Source organism: Protomyctophum bolini (assembly GCF_963924005.1).
Source record: "Protomyctophum bolini genome assembly, chromosome: 11".
Classification (NCBI taxonomy): Eukaryota; Metazoa; Chordata; class Actinopteri; order Myctophiformes; family Myctophidae; genus Protomyctophum; species Protomyctophum bolini.
The window spans coordinates 381,932-409,797 of NC_137872.1; the positions used below are offsets into that span (position 1 = coordinate 381,932).

Genomic DNA, 27,866 nt, shown 5'->3' on the forward strand with positions numbered 1-27,866 from the left:
GAAATGAGGGACTGTCTGTCCCACACAAAGGTGGGCTTCTGTTCTGTTCATCAGTGTAGTGATGTGTGACTAGTACCAACCTGCTCTGTGTAGTTTGACGACTGGCTGCAAAAGCAGCTTCAGTATTCTGCTTTTCTGCTCAATGTGTTGCTTCAGGCAGACACCTTCTTCCTCATATTCTCGGACAGTTCTTTCAACCTCTCCAAAGAACTCCTCAGAAACCACTGACTTCTGTAAAAGACGTAGAAGCAGCTGCAGTCTCCTGCGTTTCTGCTCAATGCGTTGCTTCAAGCATATCAATGACTTCACCGTTTCTAGTAAACTCATGTTAGAAGACGTAATGGTGTCAGAAAGCATGGGGGAAATTAAATATACTGCAAGCTGTCTGTGTGGAGTTGTGGACACGTTGGTTTGTTTTGTTTCTGACATAGGCCAGTCAACGCATGCTCGTGCGGTGTGTTAATGTTTACCGCCACCTGCTGGTGAAGATGCTCAAATTCCTCAAAGTGATCTTTTGAAATAGGCTACATTGAAATACATGTAAAAGTCTTTCAATGGTTTTTAAATCGCATTGAAAACTCCATGGAACAGAGCAAAGTGATTTTTGGTTAGAGCTTATAAGGAACTTCATAATCCTATATTAAAGGCATCATCATTTAATTGGCAGTGGGTTCTATGAAGAACATTAAATTAAAATGTAACTGACATGTTTCTGCCTCCTTCTGGGAACTACATAATTTACATTACATACAGTAGCCGTGTGCTCATACTAGGAAGACAGAACACCTGCTGTTCACAAGCCTTTTCATGTCAAGGACCCCTAATTAATTGCCCTAAAAATCGACATTTATTAGCCTACGGACCCCCATTTGAAAATATATGCCAGGGACCCCCATAAGAGAAGATTTTTATTACGGTTCTAGCATTCGTGATTCTCAGCCATTTTCATTTAAGGACCCATTGGACCTGCATTTAATGGCATTTCTTTTTATCTCTGGGACCCCAATTTATATCGTAAAATCTCTGAGTGTTTGTTTGTTTGATTGAATGATTGATTGCATTTATTAACAGATTGGAGAATTACAGTAACTTTCAAGCACAACTCAATACAAAACTATTAATTGCATGGACGACACCGTAAAGCATTACATAATTTGCATTTGTTTACAATAGGGTCCACCATGTTCAATTCATAACATTTAGAGACGTACAAATAAACACTCCTATAGCCATAAACAGGAAAACATCATAGAGACGGTAAAAATGGGGAAAAACATATACAGTGAGGGGGGGGGGGATTCAGATTTAACGGGGGCCAGGCCGTTTCAAATGGACCCGTTAGTAACTTAGTATTCTAGTCTGGTGTCTGTGTCTGCCTGTCTGACTGGTGACAAGTACTGTAGTCTCTCGTATGTGGGACTGTTGTGGACTCAGGATGGAATAGGGGGCGCTGTTTGTCCTTTGTTTTGCCAATGGGTTCCCAGACTGGGTGACGCGAGACACCGGCTCTTGTTTCGCGACCATCTGCCGCGTTCAGTTTGATCCTTGCAACCAGCCGTAGGGAGAGCAAACGTTGCCCTGGCAACGGATAGCTTTATTCGCTAAACCTCAGTGGGACTGGGCTAGCTCTTATAGCTTTATTGACAAGAGGAAAAAGTGAAATAGGATTCATGTGTGATTACAGTGTTACTACACGAAGCAGTGATGGCTACAAACAACCCGTCGGTGTTTCTTCTCGTGGTCAACGGACAGATCGAGGGAGGGAACGTGAGTGGTCTGGTTTATAGCCGTATATAGTGTCCTCCATGTGTGCAGCCTGCAGCGTGCTGGTTTTATATCCTTTTAGATAATGCAATGTTGATGTTCGCTGTGTTTGTTTCAGTTTCCAGATTACGACGATTTGTACTGTAAATACTGTTTTGTCTACGGGCACGACTGGGCTCCTACGTCGGTGAGTACTGTAGCAATGAATCATGTTAGCCGCAATTTGCAACTCTGGAAATTTGTTTTACAATGGGATGAATGTATAGAGTTGCAATACTCCCCCCCCACTCATCCAATTTGCTTTTGTGATCTGCTTGTATTACACGACGTTAAACTCACCAACATTGCAGCTGTAGGGAAAGCTTGAATTATCCTCTTTCAATCTGCCAGGCTGTTTGTATGGCGACGAACTTATTAAGCCACCGAAAGAGGCTAAAAGCGGGGAAATGTACTGCCAGACGCGCTGCATGTCACTTCTCCAGTGTACTGCGTTTTATTAATTTATTAAAGGTATATTAAAACAATGGATTTGGCATCATAACAAAGTGCGTTGTGCAGAATCCTATACAGATAGCAGCATGGTGTTGTCTTAGCGTTTGCGTTTGTAAAGCGGTCAGCAAAGTTGGACTTCCCCGTCGTTCACCCCCTCTCCTTCCATTCATGAAATGCCACCGGTGAACAGCTGACTTTACTACCTGTCTGACACCACGTGACCATAGTAACCATAGCAACCCATCGAGCTGTCCAACCTGTCACCAACACTGTTGTTTCATAAATATATAGACATGTTTAATGAGCTACTTTCTGTCAAGACATTCTCTGCAGGTGATTCTTCTCTGAAGTGTTGGAGTAGTTTGGAAGCACTCGTTTTTTTTAACCGGTCGCGCTGCTGCTGCCTCCTGCATTATGTGCAAAATGTAAAACGGGTCTGTTTAGTGACTTTTGACGAGTGCATCCAAACTCCAACACAACGAATCACCTGCAGAGGATGTCTTGACAGAAAGTAGCTCATAATATGTCTAAGGTGGATTTTTATGAAACAAACGCTCGGCAGATTGAAAGAGGATAATTCAAGCTTTCCCTACAGCTGCAATTAATGTTGGTGAGTTTAACGTTGTTTAATATTACAAACGGATCGCAAAAGCAATTTGGATGAATGGGGAGTCAATGGAGGGTATTGCAACTCTGGATTCAGCCCATTATTTTAAAAAATCTAGAGTTGCAAATTGCGTCTAGCCTACAATGTGCATCCCAATGATCCCAATGTTGAATGTTCCCAAGCTGTAACTTTCTCCAACCTTTCTCCTGCTCTTCCTCTCTAGGGATTGGAGGAAGGCATCTCTCAGATCACCTCTAAAGGCAGTCGCCCCCCCCACAGACTAGTGTGGAACTTCCCTCTGGAAATCACTTTCAAGAGCACCAATCCATCTGGCTGTGAGTAGCACCACTTCCCCCCTCACTGTATATGTTTATTTTCCCTTTTTACCTCCACTATGATGAATTCCTGTTCTGTTCTTTAACTATATTGAAGTGTCTATTTGTACGTCTCTAAATGTTTTGATGAATTGAACATATACATGGTGGACCCTGTTGTAAACAAGTGTAATGCTTAATTGGGTCGTCCACTCACAGTTAACAGTCTTTGTATTGAGTTTGTGCTTGAAATGTACTGTAATTCTGCAAACTGTTAATAAGTATTTCAATCAATCAATCAAAAAGCACACACACACACACACAGCTTTTTACAACCCTACCCTATTGACGACATATTGTAATTGATAACCAATAAGTAAAACAAGAACTAATGAGCAACATTACTACTAGTAACAATATGTATTTCTCTTTGTGTATGTCCAAAGGGCCTCAGGTGGTGGTGAGCGTATACGGCCCAGATACGTTTGGCAACGATGTGGTCCGGGGCTACGGAGTCACACACATCCCCATCACCCCTGGACAGTCAGTATCGCTATCCTTCCCACCCTAATAATCACACACATCCCCATCACTCCTGGACAGTCAGTATCGCTATCCTCCCCACCCCGATATTATAATAGTATCACCCCTGGACAGTCAGTACCGCTATCCTCCCCACCCTGATATTATAATAGTATCACCCCTGGACAGTCAGTACCGCTATCCTCCCACCCTGATATTATAATAGTATCACCCCTGGACAGTCAGTATCTCTATCCTCCCCACCCTGATATTATAATAGTATCACCCCTGGACAGTCAGTACCGCTATCCTCCCACCCTGATATTATAATAGTATCACCCCTGGACAGTCAGTATCTCTATCCTCCCCACCCTGATATTATAATAGTATCACCCCTGGACAGTCAGTACCGCTATCCTCCCCACCCTAATAATCACACACATCCCCGTCACTCCTGGACAGTCAGTATCTCTATCCTCCCCACCCTAATAATCACACACATCCCCATCACTCCTGGACAGTCAGTATCTCTATCCTCCCCACCCTAATAATCACACACATCCCCATCACTCCTGGACAGTCAGTATCTCTATCCTCCCCACCCTAATGTTATAATAGTATCACCCCTGGACAGTCAGTATCGCTATCCTCCCCACCCTAATACTATAATAGTATCACCCCTGGACAGTCAGTATCTCTATCCTCCCCACCCTAATGTTATAATATTATCACCCCTGGACAGTCAGTATCGCTTCCTCCTTCTCTATAATATTCAGACAGACACCCCATATAATATTGTGGCTGATCTATCGGGGCACCTCTAGTGCTAGCCGCAATTTGCAACACTAGATTATTTTTTATAATGGGTTGAATCTAGAGTTGCAATACCCTCCATTGACAGCCCATTGATTCAAATCGAATTTCCGATCTGCTTGTATTAAACAACGTTAAACTCACCCAACATTGCAGCTGTGTAGGGCAAGCTTGAATTATCCTCTTTCAATCTGCAAAGCGTTTGTTTCATAAAAATCCACCGTAGACTCAGAGTAGACATGTTATGAGCTACTTTCTGTCAAGAAATACTGTGCACGTGATTACTTTTCTAAGTGTTGGAGTTTGGAAGCGCTCGTCGAAGTCACTAAACGGCAATGTTGGCGAGTTTAATACAAGCAGATCCAATTCTATATAACGGTTGCAACAATAACAATTAAGGAAACGATTATAACAAACATGAGGGAGGTGGTGGGTCAGTTCAGAATAAGAATCACTAACGAAATCAGTAAATAAGCTTAACTGTGATTTATTAAATCAAAAGAAAAGTTTTCCATCACAAAATGTTCACTTGTCCTAGCACTGTCCAAAACTAAACTCATGTGTCCAAAAATAAAGCAAATCCAAACCAGTCTGTAGGAGCGTGGCCTCCCTTAAACTCCTTCGTAAAGTCTGGTCCAATATCCAGGGAAATAATCCAAAATGGAAAGAAGGTCACTAACTCCAATAGGGTAGAATCCAATATTCAGGAAAGTACTCCAGAAAGAAAATATGGCAAGATTCCTCTTGCTTCTCCAGTAGCCTGTCTGTCTCTCTCTGCACCTCCACTCTGGACTGACAGAGTCAGAGAGTCAAACTCCCCAGGTGGCTCAAACATTGTGATTGCCCATCAGCCAGATGGGCTGCCTGTCAATGGAGGGTATTCTCAGTCTAGATTCATCCCATTATAAAAAATAATCTAGTATTGCAAATTGTGGCTACTCTAGTGCATAAGAAACATAAATAAAGGCAGTAGAGGCCGAAACGTGAATAAATACTTATTCTTGGGCACATTTAAGATGGTGTGTATGTGTTCTCCTTCTCTATTAGCAACATCAAAAACACCCACAGTCCATTTTAGATACAATGCAGGATAGACAGACTGGGTATGAGGAAGTATGAGGTTCATTCTGCCCTGCTTTCTCTGTAACAGATTACGATAGGAGCGCCGAAGTCCTGACGTCACTCGCTCATCCCCTGGTTTCACAGAAGTAATTTCTCTATGGAGAATAACTTGGGGTCATCTTTAAATCGTCCAAAAATAAACAAAGTGTCTCAGTGAAATTGTCAGAGGTGGCTCTGTGTCGTTTACGACCGTCAGTCACTCATATTTGATACCGACTGTTTCTAGTGAAAATGTAACTAATTCAGCAGCAGTGACATTAGCGTTTTCTCTCAGTTGATTCTTCATATCCATATGAGTGAAATGGCCGGGATGACATGTTTATTTTTCAAACACAGTTCTTATATGAGGCGATCTAAAATCCTCCTATGGGGATTACAATGCAAATAAACAGTACATGAACCCGTGTGCCCTCTACCGATATTGACGTCAGACTTCGGTTTTTATTATTATTATTATTAAATAAAGAATCTATATATGCTTCTAGCCTGTGCTCAGTCTAATATTATCCTTCTGTCTTCTCCATTCCCCCATTGCCTCACATCACTTCTACCCACTGAAATATTCATCAGTACATTAATCAAAGTCATTTAAAAAGAAGTCGCTTCACTCTAACATCATCTTGGGCATTGCACCTACTGGTAGCTTCTGACTGAAGCCGGATTCATGCTTTTGTCGAAAATTAAATTATCGAAATGAACCAAACAAGTTCACAATGCATCACTATGTGACATGTCTGAGCTTGTAGATCTGCTATTTTCAGCTTGTGACTCTGTTGTACGAAGAAGGGGAAAAAATATGTATCCTGATGACTTGTATGCAACACAGAATGTAAAATGGTGTGCTCTGGCTCAATATGAAAACACTTGTGAAATGAACCTCTCTTTATTTATCAGACACACAAGAACTATCCCCATGTTCGTTCCCGAATCCACGTCCAGACTTCAGAAATTGACCAGGTAAGACGAAGTGAACAGTCTTTGATGTTTGTGCGAGTGTTATCCATGAAGCCAGAGCGATCTAGTTGATCAGATATTCTTGCTTGAAGATGAGAAGAAGAATGGCTCTGGATAATGCAGCCCATCTCTGTAGCGTTATCAAATATTTACTGCTGCTCTCTGTGTTTGTCTAGCACTGCGTGTAGAATGCAATTATCCAACTGTTCCATATTAATGAGATCATTAGTATGCATCCAGTCTGTCCATACTGAGTAATCACTAGTGTAAACTGTAAAGCCTGCAACTTAAGCACATTCCCAGACACTCAAATGAAGATGAATCCCCTGTGATGGTGGAACCCCCTCTCACTGCAACGTCTTCCTCATAACATTACTAGTATTTACACTGTTGTGATTGTCTCGTCTCATACAGCTGGCTGCTCGGCCGGCGTCCTGAATACATAGATCCTAAAGTGGTGGCCCAGGGAGAGGGCAGAGAAGGTACGTATTGTAAACCTGAGGGAGCAATGTCCCCCAGCCAGTGTAAAATACCCGGTAACCTGAGACCTCTCGTGGCTCATTGCTTAAATACCGGTAAACCCTTTGTCTTCTGTCCCTCAGTGACGCGGGTTCGATCCCAGGGCTTCGTCACGCTGTCCTTCAACACCATGACCAAAGACATGAGGAAGCTGGGATACGACGCCACGCCCACAAACCCTGCCAACACGCTGGAGAACTCTGCCTCGTCTGGCCTCGCACCGCAGGAACAGCTGTACGGGACCTGAGGGCCACATAAGGGGTCCCTGAGGGCCACATGAGGGGTCCCAGGAACCTGAGGGCCACATGAGGGGTCCCAGGAACAGCTGTACGGGACCTGAGGGCCACATAAGGGGTCCCAGAACGACGAGTGGCCCAGGAAATGATTCTCCATTCATTTTCTCGCGTCGTACGAAGCCAACTCTTGTCGTGACAAATCATGACAACACACACAATATTTTGGACCAAACACATAATTACAAAGAAGAAAAACAACAAAAGTGTTGTAACCGGCAGTTCTTTTCTACTTTCTAATTCTTTGTTTGGTCCGAAAAAAAATGTTTGTTGTCACGATTGGTCACGACAAGAGTTGTCTTTGTCTGCGGCGTAAACGTCTTTAAATAAATACTTTCTGAAAAGTCTGCGGAAAATGAACGGGGATTTCTTTCCCGGGTCTCTCGAGGGGGCGGGACTGCAACGCTCTATAGGCCTAGACTGTTTGAGAACCTTCGCCTATAATGACATGCCCAAATAGCGATATACCACGATATGATTAATTATGTATTGGTGCTCTTATGGGATTTGGGGAGGTGTAGTTCCAGACTCTGTAGCATCCAGAGATGGTGGAATAGTCGAATATATCCATGTCCTCACCATCGTGTAAGCATCATGGAGGAAAGCTTCACGATCAGTCTTAGTGATGCCAGAAAAAGTGTGAAGTTAAAGCCGATAATAGTGGCAAAGGTGACCTCTGACTTAACACAGTACCATAGCCACAGTGTCTTATAACAGGAATGGACAAATCATGCCAATGTCTCCTTTTAGGCCATGTATTTTTGTCATGAGAAACCCGTTTGCAAGCATTTGAATTTTTATATTTTCTACTGTATTTTTAATACATTTGTACTTTTGACTTCATAATTCTGAGCATTGTAAGTTGTAACACCCCCCCACCATTCTGGAACAATTGTACACTAGTTAACCCATTTAATTTAGCCATTGAAAAATAGCAGATCTACAAAGTGGCGCGCTACGAGCTTGTAGGTCTGCTAAGATTTCAGTTTTTAACTCAAATCTTTGCTTCTGAGGGGGTCCGTGGAACAGCGCGTTTTCAGATGGGGGTCGGCGGCATATTACATATAATATTACATGTAATATTATTGAGAAACACCGATATAGAAACATGAGATTTTTCAGAAAGACATTTCGACGCCCGCCCTAAATGCTAAATGGGTTAAACTAGTACTGAACTGAACCGAAGTGGTACACATTTAAACCCTAGAGTACAGTAGAAAAGAGTCCCAGAGCTGAATGGTACACATTTAAACCCTAGAGTACAGTAGAAAAGAGTCCCAGAGCTGAATGGTACACATTTAAACCCTAGAGTACAGTAGAAAAGAGTCCCAGAGCTGAATGGTACACATTTAAACCCTAGAGTACAGTAGAAAAGAGTCCCAGAGCTGAATGGTACACATTTAAACCCTAGAGTACAGTAGAAAAGAGTCCCAGAGCTGAATGGTACACATTTAAACCCTAGAGTACAGTAGAAAAGAGTCCCAGAGCTGAATGGTACACATTTAAACCCTAGAGTACAGTAGAAAAGACTCCCAGAGCTGAATGGTACACATTTAAACCCTAGAGTACAGTAGAAAAGAGTCCCAGAGCTGAATGGTACACATTTAAACCCTATAAGAGTACAGTAGAAAAGACTCCCAGAGCTGAATGGTACACATTTAAACCCTAGAGTACAGTAGAAAAGAGTCCCAGAGCTGAATGGTACACATTTAAACCCTAGAGTACAGTAGAAAAGAGTCCCAGAGCTGAATGGTACACATTTAAACCCTAGAGTACAGTAGAAAAGAGTCCCAGAGCTGAATGGTACACATTTAAACCCTAGAGTACAGTAGAAAAGAGTCCCAGCGCTGTGATAAATGATACACATGTTTTATTTTTGAACCAATGCAGCTACAGTTTGTCATAGTCGTCCATCACGGGTTTCCACTGCGCTCTTTTTTTTTAATTCATTTTCTGTAGTTTTTTTTTTTAGATGCTGTTAAAATACCACGGTGACTTTCCTACAAAAAACCCATTACACAGAATAATAAAGGTATACAGAAGAAACACAGTATGTTACAATAGTACAAATGATAAATTATATTATACAGTTATAATGCCAACAAAGTTTGAGCACGTATCCAATAAAAAAAGCAGCCTGCTCCCAGTACTATGAGAAGGGTAAATAGACAGACGGACACGTGGAAAAAGAGACGAAGGTGTCTGTTTTATGCATAATGTCAGTTTAGTCCTCTTGATAAAAGCATAGCGAGTACATCGTTCGTAACACGGAGGCGCTAGCTAGCTACGTTCGTCCCCACGGCCTCCCAAGGAAGCTCCGAGAAGGAAGTGAAGTGGTCACGTGACTCACTGGGCTGCGCCATGACACTTTCATGGACACTTTCAAGGGAGCCAAACTACCCGGAAGATTGAGTCAATGAGAGCTCATAGTGACCAGCTCATGAACAAACATTATTTATGAACAATTGAGACCTTTTGTAAAGTAATCACTTCTGGAAAATAACAGAAGACATGTAACACGTACATTATTGTCTGCTGTGTTGTTATTCGATGTGTACACTGTGTAATTTTTTATAGAGCTATGGTATCTCTATTTTTATAGAGATAACATACCTCTATAAAAGATTAACAAGTACATTTCTGAACGCATCAAGTATCGCGAGACTTCCCACCGTTTTCCTGTCTGGCAGCCAAATATCGCGATACTTCGGAGCCAGAAACGATATACCTGCAGCTGTTTAGATCCTCAGATAAAATTATATACTGTGCACATCGAAAAGTAAGTGATCAGAAAACAACCTGTGATAATTATGTCTTCTGTTATTTTTCCAGAAGTGATTACTTTACAAAAGGTCTCAATTGTTCATGAATAATGTTTGTTATGAGCTGGTCCAGCCGGCTCCATTCACTGCCATGTATTCATTGCACTTCCTGTGTGAGTTTGGCTCCCATGAAAGTGTCATGGCGCGGCGCAGCGCAGTCACGTGACCACGTCCCTTCCTTCTCAGAGCTTCCTTGCGGCCTCTACCTGTAGCTAGCCAGCTACACATAGGCCTCGTTCCCTCCAGAGCAAGGAGACTAATATACTGTGCTGTGAAATCTACTGAATGGTCCCGGTGGTGGTGGTATGGTTTTACCTCATGTAATTATTATAAACCGTGTTAAAATTAAGTGATGACGCAAACATTTTTTCCACAACCATTAAAAAGAAAGGAAAAAAAAAAAAGAGAGAGAGAAAAAGGTTTAGGCCACAGTGAAAGCGAGACCAGTGAAGGTTTAATTTATACCCTGGTGTTGCACAACCTTTTTGACAAAGTCTTAACAGAAAAACAACAACGACGTTGCGATAAAAATGGTGTTTAGTCAACTGAAGTTATGGCGACACAACATTTCTCCCATTTAAAAAATGTCGTCAAAACGGTTGTGTGACAAAAGTATAAAAGATCCTTGAGAAAGTAACAGACACCGTGTCTTGGCTATAGTACAGTATATATCATAGTGTAGCATCTCAATAAACAGCAAAACTAAGTTTGCATAAACCACACACGGTCCAAAGCGTTAAAGTCTTTATCATTTCTCAATTACCACAAATTTTTCCAATTTTTGCATATATTTAGTTAAGGATAAAACTGGTTTGCTGGTCTTATTACATCCAATCATTCGTGACCCCGCCCACATCATCACATCACAGTCCGAGCCCCGCCCCCCGCCCCCCCCCCCCCCTCGCTTTTGCCTGAGAGAGAGAAATGAAGGTCTGTCTGTTGTAGTTACAGCAACAGACCAGGGGAGGGCGCCAGAGCTCACCAGAGCAGGAACAAACTTAAATCATCAGATCCCTTTTCCACAGAGAGAGAACATTGGCAGTGATCAACAGAATCTAAGAAGAGAAGAAGAAGAAGGACGCAGAGAGGAGGAGGTGGTGGTGGTGGGGGGGGTCTTCATGCCAGAGGAGGAGATGGTGATCCTGACACCCAAAAACCAACTGTAAAATAGTCATGGTTTATAATAGGTATATATAAAATAGTCTTTGATATTATGGGCAAGTTTTAACATCTCTCTCTCTCTCTCTCTCTCTCTTTCAATGAAGCTTCAGCCACATCGTCATCATAGTTTTAGTCACCATGACTTTGGTAACAGGCGTTGCTTCTAGAGAAGAGGAATATACACCCCATGGGTGAGAGAGAAACACACAAAGAGAGAGAGAGAAATACAGTGATATGATGATATACAGTGATTACATCATCATATAGCTAGTATAGAGCCCCCCCCCCAACACAGAAAGGTTTGGCTATGGAGTAAAATCATAACAAAACTAAAAAAAAAGGAAAAAAAAAGTTAAACACTTTATTTGTTAACATGATGCCAGGTTCTAACTGCTGTGGGATTCCCCCCAAACACTACAGGAACGTGTGTGTGTGTGTGTGTGTGTGTGTGTGATTGTGTGTGTGTGTGTGTGTGTGTGTGTGTTTTCTGGCTAATGTTCTTGCTAAAGTAGATTAGCGTGGCTAAGTCCAGAGCTCAAATCTCTCTGCCGTGATACAGACTGGCTTCACTATGTCTTCTAAACACAACCGTTGTCTCTGTGTAGTAACAGCCCTCGGGGTGTAGTCTGAATGTCTAGCTAGCACGCAACAGTCGTGTGTGTGTGTGTGTGTGTGTGTGTAACAGTAACTTATCTCTGCCCTTGAAGTCAACATTCTGTCCCAATGTACTGTACTGTACTGTACTGTACTGCATGGCAAACAGGCAGTACCGCTAGTTAAAGTACACTTTTTTTAACGTAGGTTAAATGTATTTCACTCCAATAATACACACGTCTGGCTCCTCCCACTTCCCTTTAACCCTTAAAAAAAGCAGTGGAATACGGACGCCGTCACAGCGGTGGTCATTTTGCCTTTCACAACGTGTTGGGGGGGGGGGGGGGGGGGGGGGGGGGAGTAGACTTTTACACCTCTCCATAACAAATACGCGTTTGCTTCAGAACCTTTTAAAGAGCAACCCCCCCCCCAAAGGTCAAAGTTCATCTAGAGGGTCATTGGGAGAAGGTCAAAAGGTGAAGAGTAAGTAGGTGACCTGGTGAGAGTTGTGACTGAAGTGAGCGGTACCAGCGGTACCATGGGGTGACGTTTCCCTCTCCAGAGCTAAGGTCCAACGGTGAACCCAGCAGAACCTTCCCTCTCCAGAGCTAAGGTCCAACGGTGAACCCAGCAGAACCTTCCCTCTCCAGAGCTAAGGTCCAACGGTGAACCCAGCAGAACCTTCCCTCTCCAGAGCTAAGGTCCAACGGTGAACCCAGCAGAACCTTCCCTCTCCAGAGCTAAGGTCCAACGGTGAACCCAGCAGAACCACACAACCAAAACAGAAAAGCAAAGTGTGCAAAATCCCTGCTTAGTAACACTCTCTCTCTCTCTCTCTCTCACACACACTCACACACACTCACACACACACACACACACACACACACACACACACACACACACACTACAAACACACACACACACACACACACACACACACACACACACACAGGGGTTAGAAAAGGTTAGCTGTAGAGAAGAGATAAGATCCTGGTGTTAGTACAGTAAAGAGTATCCAGTCTAAAAAAATGTCTAGGAGGGAGGGGGGGAGGGAGGGTAACAGACGTTTACAGCATCTGTAAACTGTAAACACTGCCACTACCTCCACAGGGTCTGTAGACAGGGTCTGTAGACCTCCACAGGGTCTGTAGACAGGGTCTGTAGACAGGGTCTGTAGACCTCCAGAGGGTCTGTAGACAGATGGAACGTCTACGTCGTCATCAACAAGACAACGTTGTGATCGGAGAACACGGGACTAGGCAGCTCGTAGCAGAGAGAGAGAGAGAGAGAGAGAGAGAGAGATAGAAAGAGAGAGACAGAGAAAGAGTTTGTGTGGCTGTGGGCAGCCAGGAAGGGTTTGTGTTTGGGGACTAAAACCTGGCTAGGAGTTGGTTGCACACCCCCACCCTGGAGAAGCTTCTTGGGGGAACCACAGTGATAGATGTCGGCCGCACCTCTTCTCCTCCTCTCTCACAACAGGAAGGGATTGGTGGTTCCGGGCGGCCCGGGTGCTGGGTGCATGGTGCTGCTCATCAGGGGCTGGGGCATGGACCCGGCCCCATAGCCTCCCACGGGCCCCCCCATCATGCGGCCCCCCATGGGGGCCATGCCGGCCAGCGGGACCATGGTGACGGGCTGCTGGGGGGCCACCTGGGAGGACAGCGACATGGGCTCCGCCACGGAGGACATGTTGCCGAAGCCCACGGGCATGGGGCTCACCCGCATCTGGTTGAGGGTGGGCGGGGCCGGCTGGCTGATCTGGAAGGGGTTGGCCTGGGCCGCTGGCGCTGCTGGGGCGGCCGAGGCTCCTGTGAACACGGGAGAGAGAGAGAGAGAGAGAGAGAGTGCATTATAGTAAGTAAGTAGTAAGTAAGTAAATTTTATTTATAAAGCACCTTTCTTAACAATGTTACAAAGTGCTGTACAGTGAACACAATGAAATCAATCATAATTAAAACAGGACAACAAGCAAATAAGAACAACATAATCAAGTCAAATAAAATCAGAAAAATGTTCCTGAAATAAAAACGTTTTAAGCAAACTTTTAAAAAATATTGACAGACTCAGCATTTTTCAAAGTGCAAGGCAGGGCGTTCCACAGAGTAGGTGCAACTACTGCAAAAGGCACGGTCACCCTGTTTCTTTCTCTTAGTCCCAGGAACCATTAGGAGGCCTTTATCAGAGGATCGCAGGGATCTCACATTGACCTTTGGGGGGGGGGCCGAAGGTCACACATATACGGCGGGGCCAGTCCATGTAGGGCTTTAAAAGTAGTTAAAAGGATTTTAAAATCTATTCTAGCCTTGATGGAGTGTGGCTAAGACCGGGGTGGTGTGTGCTCGACGGTTGGTGTTGGTGAGAATTCTGGCTGCTGTAGCAAAGGGTTCTGTAACCCGCGCAACACACAACATATTAACAGTTTTTATTGCCAGTGTTTTTTTTGTTTTTTTTTATATATTTTTTTTATCCCACGATTTTGTAACCCATTTTTCACCCCTGTGTCAATCATCTAATGTGATCCTGGGCTCTACACACCCTCCACCAACCTAGTCCCCATATATGGGGGACAAGGGGAGACCAACCTAGTCCCCATATATGGGGGACAAGGGGAGACCAACCTAGTCCCCATATATGGGGGACAAGGGGAGAGCAACCTAGTCCCCATATATGGGGGACAAGGGGAGAGCAACCTAGTCCCCATATATGGGGGACAAGGGGAGAGCAACCTAGTCCCCATATATGGGGGACAAGGGGAGACCAACCTAGTCCCCATATATGGGGGACAAGGGGAGACCAACCTAGTCCCCATATATGGGGGACAAGGGGAGAGCAACGGACTTGAACTCATGCTTCCTTCATGCCTGAGTGTCCAAGTTGCTCCTTTACACCTGACAGGGGGGAGTTTCCCTGGTTGGACGTAGCGCGTGGAAGGAACACGTTATTCCAACCAGTTCCTTTCCCCTCCATCAGGCGCCCCGGCTGTTGTTGCCAGTGTTTTAACGTCCGCTACCAGCACAGACATACTGTATGTAAACCACTGAATTGTCTAAATGTTTTATCAGGGTTTATGCGGTGCTGAATTTGCAAAGCAAAATTATAGTCCTAGAGACTAGAGACTCTCCCGTTGCCTGCAATCCCCCAAAAACAGACAATTCAGGGAGAGCCTCCTGTTGGCTCTGGCAAGGAGGATAGCCTGGATGAGAGGGGCAATGATGTGGCCAATCACGTAATCACAACACCCAGTGTTGTGATCAAGGGTTGAAACACTTTAAGGTCACATTCTCACCAGAGAGCTTTGCTGCGATTAAAACGAATCCTGCTGCACATTTTCAGAAAGTGCACTTCATTTGGCAGGTGTGAAGGCTCATTCGAATCCTAATGCGTATCAAAGAACCGCATTTTACTCCGCCCAAAAACGGGGGTTTCGCTTCGCTTCCAATCGCACTTGACTACGATTCGGTGCAGGTGTGAATGCAATCCGCAGCAAATAAAGGAAATGAAGCAAACTGTGGCGGGTGAGGAGCTGAACACAGTTGGAGACGGAGAAGGCATATTTTACACAGCGCAAAGATGTCCCGTTAATGTGGGGTCGAATGAGGAGACTGAAGCCCTGATCGAAATGAGGACGAGTACATTAATCAATTGCTTAAGAAAACACATAAAAACACTGCAGTGTAGCCTATTATAGCCTACAGAATATTCTGTCTGTCTGTCTGTGTGTGCCGTAAACATGGAGTGCTGTCGCTGTGTGGGGAGTTATATCAGTGCGCTCATGCAGCGCTGTGCCAAAAGAACAGTGCGTAGAGAGAGAGAAAGAGAGAGAGAGAGGGAGGGGGTCCCAGACGGCACGACACATGCACGTTATGAGTGTAATTTTATCAACATAGATTTCACTGTGTAAGCTAGTTTATGAATGGAACACATTGATAAAGGTCCCCCCTGCTGCGTTTCCAATTGCTGCGGATGATTGACAGTGTGAAGGCAAACCGCAGGCAATTAAATATGCAAGAATCCCAATTTCCCCACCTATACGCATTCGAGTCTACCGAAGTATTAGGTGAGAATGTGACCTAAGAAGGCTGGGGAGCACCTGATGACCTCTCTTCCAGGCCAAGGCTTCATCCATTATTACAGATGGATTATATTCGCATCGTTGATGCATTTACAAAACGGCAGCTCAACAGAACCTAATTCGCCCTCTAGTTCACGACGGATCAATTTCACCATGAATAAAATCTCCACCATGTGATTATTGTCTTTGTTCACGATAATCGAAAATAAGAAATCATCTTCCCATCCCTACTGTGTGTGTGTGTGTGTGTGTGTGTGTGCACGAGCGCACATGCATGCATGTATACACCAGTACACATCTCCTTCCTTTTTTTAAATTAAATATTTTTTATCCCACGATTTTGTAACCCATTTTTCACCCCTGTGTCAATCATCTACTGTGATCCTGGGCTCTATACACCCTCCGCCAACCTGGGGAGAGCAACGGACTTGAACTCATGCTCCCTTCATGCCTGAGTGTCCAAATTGCTCCTTTACACCTGACAGGGGGGAGTTTCCCTGGTTGGACGTAGCGCGTGGAAGGAACACGTTATTCCAACCAGTTCCTTTCCCCTCCATCAGGCGCCCCGGCTGGCCAGGGGGAGGCAGTTTAGAGACCAGGATTTACATCTCCTTCCTAATATACCTGCTGAGGCCAGGAAGGGGTTAACGATGGGCGCGGGCTGCGCCGGCCGGGTCACCAGCGAGTCCAGGTTGACCAGCGCGGCGTTGGGGCCCAGGAAGGACTCGGGGGTCTTCCTGATGAGGTTGGAGGTGGAGGAGAGAGACGAGGGCAGCGGGTCGAACATGTCCAGACTGCTGCTGGAGGCTAGGGACGACTGGCCTTCACCACCTGACACCCAGAGAGAGGATTATTACAGTATTACAATACTGTAATAATACTATATTATATATGACACCTGACACCCACAGAGAGGTTACAATCAGTTCATAAATACGCATTCTAAAACGGGTAGTCCCCCAATACGTGATTCTGATTGGCTGGTTACCGTCACGTGACCGGTGTAAATTCCACCGATAAGCCACTCCTTCAATCACTTTATATCATTCGCAGCTGATTCCAGCTTTACTGTGGGGAAGGGGAGCGCTTGATTGCTTTACAAACACATGCCGTGCGGGCGTCTATAAGCACCGCCCGGCTCATACGACTGTGAACGTGTGGCTCCAGGCAGCCCCGTAAAGACATCAAGCTCTATTCTCCCGTCACATAGCCTACTTGCAGAACACAACAAGGAAGTGATGTGTCTCGCTCTGGTGGCGCGAAGCGTAGCTACTTTTGTGAATTCAATCGTTTTATTAGGTTAATATTGCTATATGTTTGTAACCGTTTTAGAAAAGCAATAAGCCACTGGAGGCCCCAGCTTACCGGGTATTTTACACTGAGACCTTTACCCGAGACCTCTCGTGGCTTATATTGCTTCATTAAACAACAATGGATATAAAAACACAACAAGTAGCTGTAATACACACTACAGACCAACGAGAAGATGTTAATAGTGGGGGATAAAAGTACTGTATTGAAACCACCGTGAAACACCAAAAATCACCGTAGATACAAAACCAAGAAGACGAAACCAGAATGACACTCGTAACGAACTGCCCCGGTGGAGCAAAGGGACGCTGCTTTGGCCGTCTCTAAATTGTTTAACGTCGAGATTTATAAAATGTATTTTTTTCTGAAAAACCACATGTTTCTATATCAGTGGTTCTCAATATTTCATGTCATTTCATGTACAAAATAAAATCTTGATCAAATTTTTTTGGTCAGATACAGAGGTTTGTGCAGGATGGCACACACACACACACACACACACACACACACACACACACACACACACACACACACACACACACACACACACACACACACACACACACACACACACACACACACACACACACACACACACACACACACACACACACACACACACACACACACACACACACACACACACACTCCATGAGGTGCCATTAGATGCAGTGGTTCTCAATCCCCCAAATTGATATGTATAGAAGTATAAAATATGGCTATGTGTTTGTGATGCTACATTAACCCATGTTAGTGTTAGCATCATGTCGTGCTTTAGCTATTGAAAAATAGCAGATCTACAAGCTCGTAGCGCGCCACCGAGTGGCGCGCTACGAGCTTGTAGGTCTGCTATTTTTGAAAAATCGAAGAGCGACTGACATAAAAGCCGTTTTTTTTTTAATCTGATCTCAGTTCAGAATGAAAACTGTCAGGATGTAGAAGACATTTTTATAGAATCTGATCTCAGGTCAGAATGGGTTAACTCATTTAGCCCGGGGACCCCCTGGAACCCCCGGAAAGACCCTCGAGGGGGTCCCTTTGGGGGGTCCCTTTAGGGGGGTCCCTTTGAGGGTCCCTTTGGGGGCGACCCTCGGGCCGCCCTTTGAGAACCAGTGCGTCTGAAGGCAGGAGGACAGGGTGAGTACCAGTGGGGACAGAGGAGAGGGAACGCAGGCTGTCAAACTCTGAGAAGTCCTCTTTAGACGTACCGTTGGACGTACTGAACAGGTCAAAGCTACCTGGAAGGGACCACAGCACACACACACACACACACACACGCACACACACACACACACACACACGGATGGACGGACACGCACGCACGCACACAGAGCAGATGGATAGTGGAGGAACAAAACAGAGAAATGACAATGGATGAGAATGGGAACTTTGGAAAAAAAATGGGAAACAAAAAAGACATCTGAAATGCAAGCTGTGGAATCTCCCTCTCTCATGTGCACCGTGAAGCCTGATTTATACTTTGGTTGTACGACGGTGTCCCTCGCCAAAAAACGGCTTATATTTTCGCCACCGTTGCACAAGAGTGAACAAACGGTGCATATTTTGAGTCATCCATGTATGCGTTCGTTTAGTTCACCTGCGTTGGAGTTCTTGGGGCGGGCGCCCCAGGGGTCGGCGGCAGGCGCAGCGTTGGTTGCCCAGGGATCGGTGCTCTTCACGGGGGGAACAGAGGCAGTTCCCCACGGGTCCACTGGAGTGGCTGGCTTAGGAGACGAGCCTGGAGGGAGGGAGGGGGAGAGAGACACAGAGGTTGACTGACAGATCGGTGAGATCCAATCAGGGCGTGCGCAAATCTCTGCCTCGTCGACCCTCCCCTCTAGACAAGAAACCTATCCCATTAGCTCACCCTACACCCTGATGAACAGACGCCCAGACCAACCTGTAGGAGGCGCCAGTACAGCCGGCTCCTCCCCCCCCCCCCCCCCCCCCCCACCCCTCCCCTCCCTCGCTCTATGCTCAGTAATGCTGCTGGACCAGAGAGGCAGCATTCCTATTAAACAAAGACTCCCAGTACTCTGCAGGTGAGGTCCTGCACGCACACACACACACACACACACACACACACACACACACAAAAGTTGTGCCTGCATATGCACACAAACTACTAGTTAAGGCTACCACTCCAAGACATGCTGTGTGTGTGTGTGTGTGTGTGTGTGTGTGTGTGCGTGTGTGCGTGTACCGTAGGACTGCCAGGGGTCTGCTGGCGGGGCAGCAGAAGCCCCGCCTCCCCAGGGGTCAGGCCCCGCCCCCGCAGAACTCCCAGATTTCCTCCCCTCGGGAGCGTCCATGAGATCCAGGAGAGACGACTGGGGCTGGAAGAGAAAGAAATACTCAATTATTATGGTTTTTAAAATTGTATCCCGCGGTTTTTTCACCCGGTGCTAATTGTCTCTAAACTGTAATCCTGGGCGCTACTCTCCTTCTGCCAACAATTTACAATTTAGGCATTTAGCAGACGCTCTTAATCCAGAGCGATTTACATTAAGCAAGAACAAAAGCATGGGAATACATCACATAAAAACATTTATCATGAAACATGCGTAAGCTAAGAAAGTAACAGTGGAATATCTATATAATGAAACCATACATATAAACTATACATATATACTATACTATGCTATACATATGTACTATGACGTGCTATGACTACATACAATGCAATTATAGTGCTGTCTATCAGTCAGTTGTTTATGGGACCAGTCAGTTGTTTATGGGACCAGTCAGTTGTTTATGGATCAGTCAGTTGTTTATGGGACCAGTCAGTTGTTTATGGGACCAGTCAGTTGTTTATGGGATCAGTCAGTTGTTTATGGATCAGTCAGTTGTTTATGGGATCAGTCAGTTGTTTATGGGATCAGTCAGTTGTTTATGGGATCAGTCAGTTGTTTATGGGATCAGTCAGTTGTTTATGGGACCAGTCAGTTGTTTATGGGACCAGTCAGTTGTTTATGGGATCAGTCAGTTCTCTGTCTGACTCTGCAGCTAACAAGGCCTCTAGCTGTCAACATTACACTGCCTTAGTGTATTTCATTTTTGTCACTGGAAAAAGGTAGTCACCGAACATTTTTTCGGTCTTAGTTTTAGTCGACGAAAACAACACTGGTGTGCGTGCGTGCGTGTGTGTGTGTGTGCGTTTGTGTTCACCTCTTTCTTCTTCTTGCCCAGTTTCCCTGACCCCGGCCCCCCCTTCTTGCTCTCCTCCAGGGCCATCTGTAGTCTCAGGTCGTCTCCTCGGCGCATTCGGTCCTCCTGTAATGATTCAATCACCGTTAACCACTTAACTAGGAAACCTGGTAAACCTGACCTTAACTAGTAAACCTGGTTAACCTGACCAGAGCTGGCTCTGTACTTGGCCCTGTCTTTTTTTCCCTCCACTTCCCCCCCACCCCCCTACACCAAATCTCTTCACCGGAAGTATGCTCCGGTGAGGAGGGCTCTACAGGCTGACGGTGCGCCGTGAGCTCCCAGAATGCAGCAGTACCATGGTAGACGCCTGTCGGTGATCTCTGCTGCTGTAGCGGTCTGATTGGTGGGGAGCGGACGCCATATTAGGCGTCTCCCAGTCTCCGCAGCTCTTTGCAAATGCTATTTCCTGAAAATGCATTTTCAGGGCATGGGATTACAAATGTTATCCAATTCAGGAAGAGAGAACTCATACAGGATACTCAAGACAAGGGATACGATACCAGGGGAAGTGATGAAACAAAGATGTCATTTGGAACTATTAAACTTTTGTTTTCAGTGAAAGTACAATAAAATAAAGCTGAACACCAGGTGCCGGGCAGAGATAGAATAAGAGGAAAACAGAGATAAGGACGATGCCCCCAAAACGTGGGCCCGGAAGCGGGCCGGCCCCCTGGGCGCGTTTCTAGGGGTCTGGATGTTTCCGGGGACCACCCACCCGGGGACCCACGGGGACCACCCGCCCGGGGACCACCCACAAGGTAACTCTGTCCTGTTTCGGAACGATGGGCGGCTCGCCGGAACCGGGCCGGCACCCTGGCCCGCTTTCCCGTGTGGGGTCTGGAACTTCCGGGGTGTGATTTATAAAATAAGAATCCCAAGTGAAATGACCCATTATGTACAATAATCTGTGTTCTCATGCTCTACCATGTTAGTGTATCCGTGGTTGCGTGCGTGGTTGCGTGCGTGCTGGTTGCGTGCGTGCTGGGTGCGTGCGTGCGTGCGTGCGTGCGTGCGTGCGTGCGTGCTGGGTGCGTGCGTGCGTGCGTGCTGGGTGCGTGCGTACCTGCTCTGCAGCCTCCCTGCTCATGGCCAGGGCCAGTTGGAGCTGTAGCTCCTCCTCCCCGCTGGTCTGAGGTCTGGCCTGCTCCAGCTCTGAGCCGGCGTTGGGAGATGTGGCTGAAACACACGCATAATAATAACAACATTATTCTACTCGTTTATACTAAATACACCTTTATTTATACTGGGTTGAGGGCAAAGCCCTCACTTTCAACGTAGCCGAGGTCACAGTTATCATTCCTATACATCAGTCCTGCTCAAACCTTTTCATGTCAAACACCGCCGGAATTATCTGTACTTGGCCACGGAAATGGAACTCTCCCTCCCACTGCCCGTCAAGAGGTCAGGTTAATGTTGGTCACATCCCTCCCACTGCCCGTCAAGAGGTCAGGTTAATGTTGGTCACATCCCTCCCACTGCCCGTCAAGAGGTCAGGTTAATGTTGGTCACATCCCTCCCACTGCCCGTCAAGAGGTCAGGTTAATGTTGGTCACATCCCTCCCACTGCCCGTCAAGAGGTCAGGTTAATGTTGGTCACATCCCTCCCACTGCCCGTCAAGAGGTCAGGTTAATGTTGGTCACATCCCTCCCACTGCCCGTCAAGAGGTCAGGTTAATGTTGGTCACATCCCTCCCACTGCCCGTCAAGAGGTCAGGTTAATGTTGGTCACATCCCTCCCACTGCCCGTCAAGAGGTCAGGTTAATGTTGGTCACATCCCTCCCACTGCCCGTCAAGAGGTCAGGTTAATGTTGGTCACATCCCTCCCACTGCCCGTCAAGAGGTCCAAATTGATAAATGAACAGCGATGACTGAGTTTTAGCGAGTGTGTAATGAAGTAATCTGAGCCAGATTCACATTATGGTCACTTTGAACCATTAAGAAGAGCTGGTCGACCCCGATGGAGGGCTGTGAAGATTAGAGGACAACCATCTGCGGCCTTATTACCACCACAGCGCTATGGCTCCTAGCACACACAGCTGTGTGTGTGTGTGTGTGTGTGTGTGTGTGTGTGTGTGTGTGTGTGTGTGTGTGTGTGGGGGCACTGGGCAAAAACACATTTGCCTGTGTGCGCGCTCGTGCGATTATAGCCCTTTGGCTGAGCCTGAAGTGGACATTTAGATTAGATTAGATTGGTCTGTAGAAGCGCAGAAACAAATGTCAAATTTACTTTTCATTTTGAGGGCATTTCATTTTTGAGTGGTGCAACCACTCCTACAACCAGTAATGTCCGTGTACATACCTGTGTACCTGTGCCTATGAGCACGAGTATGTTACTTTTCATACCAGTAGGGGGCGCCAGAAACAGAGAGAGGGGTAGTGCTGTGTCTCTAATGAGAGAGAGAGAGAGAGAGAGAGAGAGAGAGAGAGAGAGGGGGGGGGGGATTGCACCACTCAGTTCACACGTGTGTGATTTTTTATATATATTTATGTGAAACAGCAACTCTGTTTTGGGTGAGTTTGACCTTTTGCAGGTGAGCTAAGGTGTTGTGCTGTCTGTGCACGGAAGCTATTTATGTTACAATAAATGAGCCATGAAACTATAACAACAACAGCAGCAGCATTCTCTTCTCAGTCCCGACAGATTTGTTCCACTTTGACGCTCGATCAAATACGAGCGTTCCAAAGAAACGGTTTCCAACTGTCAACCTTCTCCGTTCTTCACTTGTCGTGACTTGCTTTCAAGAATAAGGGCGTTCCCCAGACACACACACACCAATAGAGGATCACATTTAGGATGTGGACTATTCTAGGTACGCTCCACCTGACCCACTGGACTGGGGTGGTCATTTTTACACCGTGGAGTTCATGCAACGATGCAAATGAATGATGCAAGTACAGAATTAGCTTCGCGTCCATCGGGCACACACCTTAAAGGGGGTGTCAGTGATTTCAGTCAAAAAACCTTAGGTTTCGTTTTTGGCTGTGGGACCCAAGCTTTCATCCAATCAGGATAGAGAACAAAAACGAAACCTAAGGTTTTTTGACCCCCAGGGGTTAACTGGGGACAGGGAGGAACTCCTTATATGGTCAGCACACTCTATAGTAGGGAGGATTATCACAACAAAACAAAAAAATAAGTGATATTTGAATTAAGTGAAATCACTGACTCTACCTTTAAAGGGACAATTCACGCACGCACTTTCAGTGCGTACTACATGTTGTCTCAGTAAGACAGCTCTCACCCTATCCACAAGGAGGAGCAGTGCACCAAAGAATTATGGGAATTGTAGTCGAGGAAGGTAGTGAGACAAATGTGATGAGGTCATCACATTTGGGCACATTTGGACAAGTTTCTATGGCCGTTTTTCACCCAAGGAGTGTTTCTCGTGGTTTTTCGTAGTTTGACATGCTACATGGTTTTTAATGGTACCCCAACGTTCAACCCCTGAATTTGCCATGATCCAAAATGTATATAATAATCAATTTTTAATATGTTATTTGGATGTTCCTTGAACGATTACCATTGCAATTTATTTTGGGTCACACCCCTTTTTTATCTTAGATTGATTGACGTATTACGCCTTTTTGACTCTACACCAAACACAGTCACTCTACGAGCTCACATCACCGCATTCCGAGCTTGTAGATCTGCTATTTTGTCTGAGGTTCAAGTTGGTTAATAGCCCTATAGGACAGTATGGCATGAGCCAGCATGGAACAAAATCACTGGCTTTCACTTCTGCAAACTAAAATTTGTTCTTATTTTAGTCACCAAACCCAATTGTCTATGCGATGATGCAATCAGACTTACTAGTACCGTGACAATTAGTATTATTATGACGATTAGTATTATTAGGGGTAGAAAGTAAAGCGGAAGGAGGAAAAAATAAAGCAAGACAAATACCACACGGGGATGAAAATATCCCCAGTCAGTCACCACCAGTGGAAACACTATGACACAATGCTACTGTTAAAATAGCCTCTGGTGTAGCCTCTGCTATACACCAGATTGACCAGAATGCTACATAATTGCTGATGGTCAAACAGGATGGACACAACGTACAGGGCAGGGCAGTACAGTATCAGTACAGTATCAGAGAAGATAACAATCAGGAGAATGAGACTAACCGGCACCGGTTAACTCCCTGCCAGCTTGTACTGAGGGAACTGACACGCAGGCATCAGTCAAAAGGACGCCCCAGGGGGCACCCACTAGCCTAAAGGACGCCCCAGGGGGCACCCACTAGCCTAAAGGACGCCCCAGGGGGCACCCACTAGCCTAAAGGACGCCCCAGGGGGCACCCACTAGCCTAAAGGACGCCCCAGGGGGCACCCGCTAGCCTAAAGGACGCCCCAGGGGGCACCCGCTAGCCTAAAGGACGCCCCAGGGGGCACCCACTAGCCTAAAGGACGCCCCAGGGGGCACCCACTAGCCTAAAGGACGCCCCAGGGGGCACCCGCTAGCCTAAAGGACGCCCCAGGGGGCACCCACTAGCCTAAAGGACGCCCCAGGGGGCACCCACTAGCCTAAAGGACGCCCCAGGGGGCACCCGCTAGCCTAAAGGACGCTTCACGTGGGGCACCCGCTAGCCTAGTGGTCCAGGCGCATGCCACAGCCCACATGTAGGCTTTGGCGCGTCACGTGTTCGAGTCCCGTTCATGACGACCTTTGCTGCATGTCTCTCCCCTTCTCTCTCTCTCTCCCTCTTTCCTGTCAGTCTTCACTTCATACAATCAATAAAGGCAGAAGAGACAAAAAATAATCTTAAAAAAAAAAAGGACGCCCCACATCCACCTATACGGTACGTGGATGTGGGTTAGGGTTAGGGTTAGGGTTAGGGTTAGCATAAAATATAGCATATCAACAAGCTCACAGCTCCAGCCTATTTTCACTACTAATACATATATAATAATAATATAATAAACAGCCCAACTGCCTGATAAGAAACTACTAACGGTTCACGAAAAAAAACTAGATAGAGAAAAGCAGAATAACACCTAAGGCTGAACGTTGAAACAAGCCCGTTTCTTAACTCGTATCATGGGAACTATTAGCATACCATATATGGAACTATTAGCATACCATATATGGAACTATTAGCATACCATACTGTATATGGAACTATTAGCATACCATATATGGAACTATTAGCATACCATACTGTATATGGAACTATTAGCATACCATACTGTATATGGAACTATTAGCATACCATATATGGATAATCGGCATAAGATATACGACAGTAACTTTTGTAGAAGAGGCAAACTAATTTTGTTTATGCCTGTTTATTTGTATACATGTGTAAAAAGGTCTCTTTTCCCTTGATCTTTTTTTAGTATAATAGTATTAGTTTACTATAATGAATAATTAATACACGATAATCAACACCAACACAGCCAAATCAAACCATAGTACATACGTGTTCAATCAATTATTCAATCAAAGCAAACTGTTTTGAATGTGTTTTGACAGGCCTTGATGTCGTTGTAATGACATATTTTACACTTTGGTTGCACGCTGAAAATAGCAGATCTACAATCTCACAACGCGTCGCAGCGTGCGACGCGTTGTGAGATTGTATATCTGCTATTTTCAGCGTGCAACCCAGCATAAAACTGGATCTCTTGTCCACTAGTCCCTTACTAACATTTTAGTCTAGTTTTCATTTGTTGACGAAATTGTCAGTATATTTAGTCTTAGTTTTTAGTCACCATAGATTCGTTTTTATTTAGTTTTAGTCAGTGAAAAAAGGTAGTCGACGAACATTTTTCGTCTTAGTTTTAGTCGACGAAAACAACACTGATACGTATGTGCATCTGTACCACTCAGATTCAAAGGAGCTTTATTGGCATGAAGAAAACGTACGTTTACATTTCCAAAGCAATAGTGGAACTGAACTGTACCACTCTCTGGGATTCCAGGCCCAAAACTGTGAGAGAATCTGAGCTGTGAGAAGTATAATCTTAGAAGTTAACCCATTCTGACCTGAGATCAGATTCATACGAGGTTTCCCACTGGACACACACTGGTCTGATGAACCCATTCTGACCTGAGATCAGATTCTAAAAATGTCAGTCGTTCTTCGAATTTTTCAAAAATAGCAGACCTACAAGCTCGTATCGCGCCACTCGGTGGCGCGATATGAGCTTGTAGATCTGCTATTTTTCAATAGGTAAAGCATAACATGATGCTAACACCAAAACGGGTGCCCGGTCAGAATGGGTTAAGAGAAATGGCCTAAACAGTAAACAGTAAACACCGGTGCCGTCGTGTGTGCCAGATTTATGATGATGATATAAATGAGGAGGAGGGTTTGCTTTATCCACGGGTGTCGACCGCTAAAGACCGCTAAATACCGCCACAGTTACAGACCGCTAAATACCGCCACAGTTACAGACACACTCAATTCTCTCTCCTAGTCTGGTGAAGTCTGGAGGACTCTGTATCCATCCATCCATCATAGTGTCTGTCTGTCTACGTATCCATCTATCGGTCTATCCTCTCATTTCCAGGGGATTTCCCTGGTTTTAAAGGAAGGCTGTGAGGTGGTTGAAGTGTCACCAGAAAAGCAAAGAGTGTTACGCAGAAATATGAGGCGTCACATCCAAAAGAAGCTGCCCTGAACGCAGGAGTAGGAGCCTGAACAGGGCCTCGGGGAGGGGAGCCAGACTGCAGCCTGAACAGGGCCTCAGGGAGGGGAGCCAGACTGCAGGAGTATGCAGACAACCAGGGTTACTGGTTACTTAAGGTGGTGCAGTGAGGATGGAATCTGGGAGTTCATCGGTTTGGGTAAATGTGCTCTGCATTCCCTTTCACAATAAGCTACTCTTAGTTATGAGCGGATATACGGCGGAGGACAGAGGACACTGCCTGTGGCTGGGCAGTATACCTTGTATTGTGTGTCAAAACCATTACTTTTCAGCTGCGAATACTTTTGATTAAATATGACAGCAACGATTTGTCAAACGTAGCAAGTAGGATACCTACTACTGTCTGTATCCTACTGTCTACTACTGTAGGTATCTACTACTGTAGGTATCTACTACTGTAGGTATCTGAGATGTAGAACCACGGGATGACAGAACAGAAGAGAAAGGCATCGTTAAAAAACTAAGACTAGACACACAGACAAAGTGGCTTGTGGTGCCGGCTGGTGAACCTCGGGTCCACAGCCACAGAGTGGATGTGGGTCACACACACACACACACACTCTCTGTGCGTGGGGGCGTGGTCGGTCATTCACACCCTGAGCTGAACTCTAACAATAACCGGAAACTTCCGCTGGAATCCC

General features: G+C 45.6%; 2 protein-coding genes across 3 annotated transcripts in view; one reads left to right on the forward strand and one right to left on the reverse strand.

Annotated features, from left to right (window-relative positions):
- Positions 1 to 1,704: 1,704 nt before the first annotated feature.
- Positions 1,705 to 7,423, forward strand: LOC308323911 (B9 domain-containing protein 1-like; the record flags this gene model as incomplete). Its single annotated transcript, XM_080775775.1, has 7 exons — positions 1,705 to 1,767; positions 1,883 to 1,951; positions 3,087 to 3,198; positions 3,624 to 3,720; positions 6,529 to 6,591; positions 7,003 to 7,070; positions 7,191 to 7,423. 7 exons carry the CDS (start codon positions 1,705 to 1,707, stop codon positions 7,352 to 7,354), a joined length of 636 nt encoding a protein of 211 aa, XP_080631901.1. The 3' UTR covers positions 7,355 to 7,423.
- Positions 7,424 to 9,253: 1,830 nt separating this feature from the next.
- epn2 (epsin 2) overlaps positions 9,254 to 27,866 on the reverse strand; it is a 37,734-nt gene continuing 19,121 nt past the window's right edge. The window contains exons 4-10 of one of the 2 annotated variants that reach the window (XM_080777016.1): positions 21,634 to 21,746; positions 20,529 to 20,633; positions 19,564 to 19,696; positions 18,958 to 19,098; positions 18,569 to 18,598; positions 16,674 to 16,880; positions 9,254 to 13,785 (exon numbers count right to left, since the gene is read on the reverse strand). In XM_080777016.1, the coding sequence (XP_080633142.1) occupies positions 13,448 to 13,785; positions 16,674 to 16,880; positions 18,569 to 18,598; positions 18,958 to 19,098; positions 19,564 to 19,696; positions 20,529 to 20,633; positions 21,634 to 21,746 (1,067 nt within the window). In that variant the 3' untranslated portion in view covers positions 9,254 to 13,447. Of the gene's footprint in view, positions 13,786 to 16,673; positions 16,881 to 18,505; positions 18,599 to 18,957; positions 19,099 to 19,563; positions 19,697 to 20,528; positions 20,634 to 21,633; positions 21,747 to 27,866 lie in introns of both variants that reach the window. The other variant, XM_080777015.1, reaches the window with a different exon arrangement.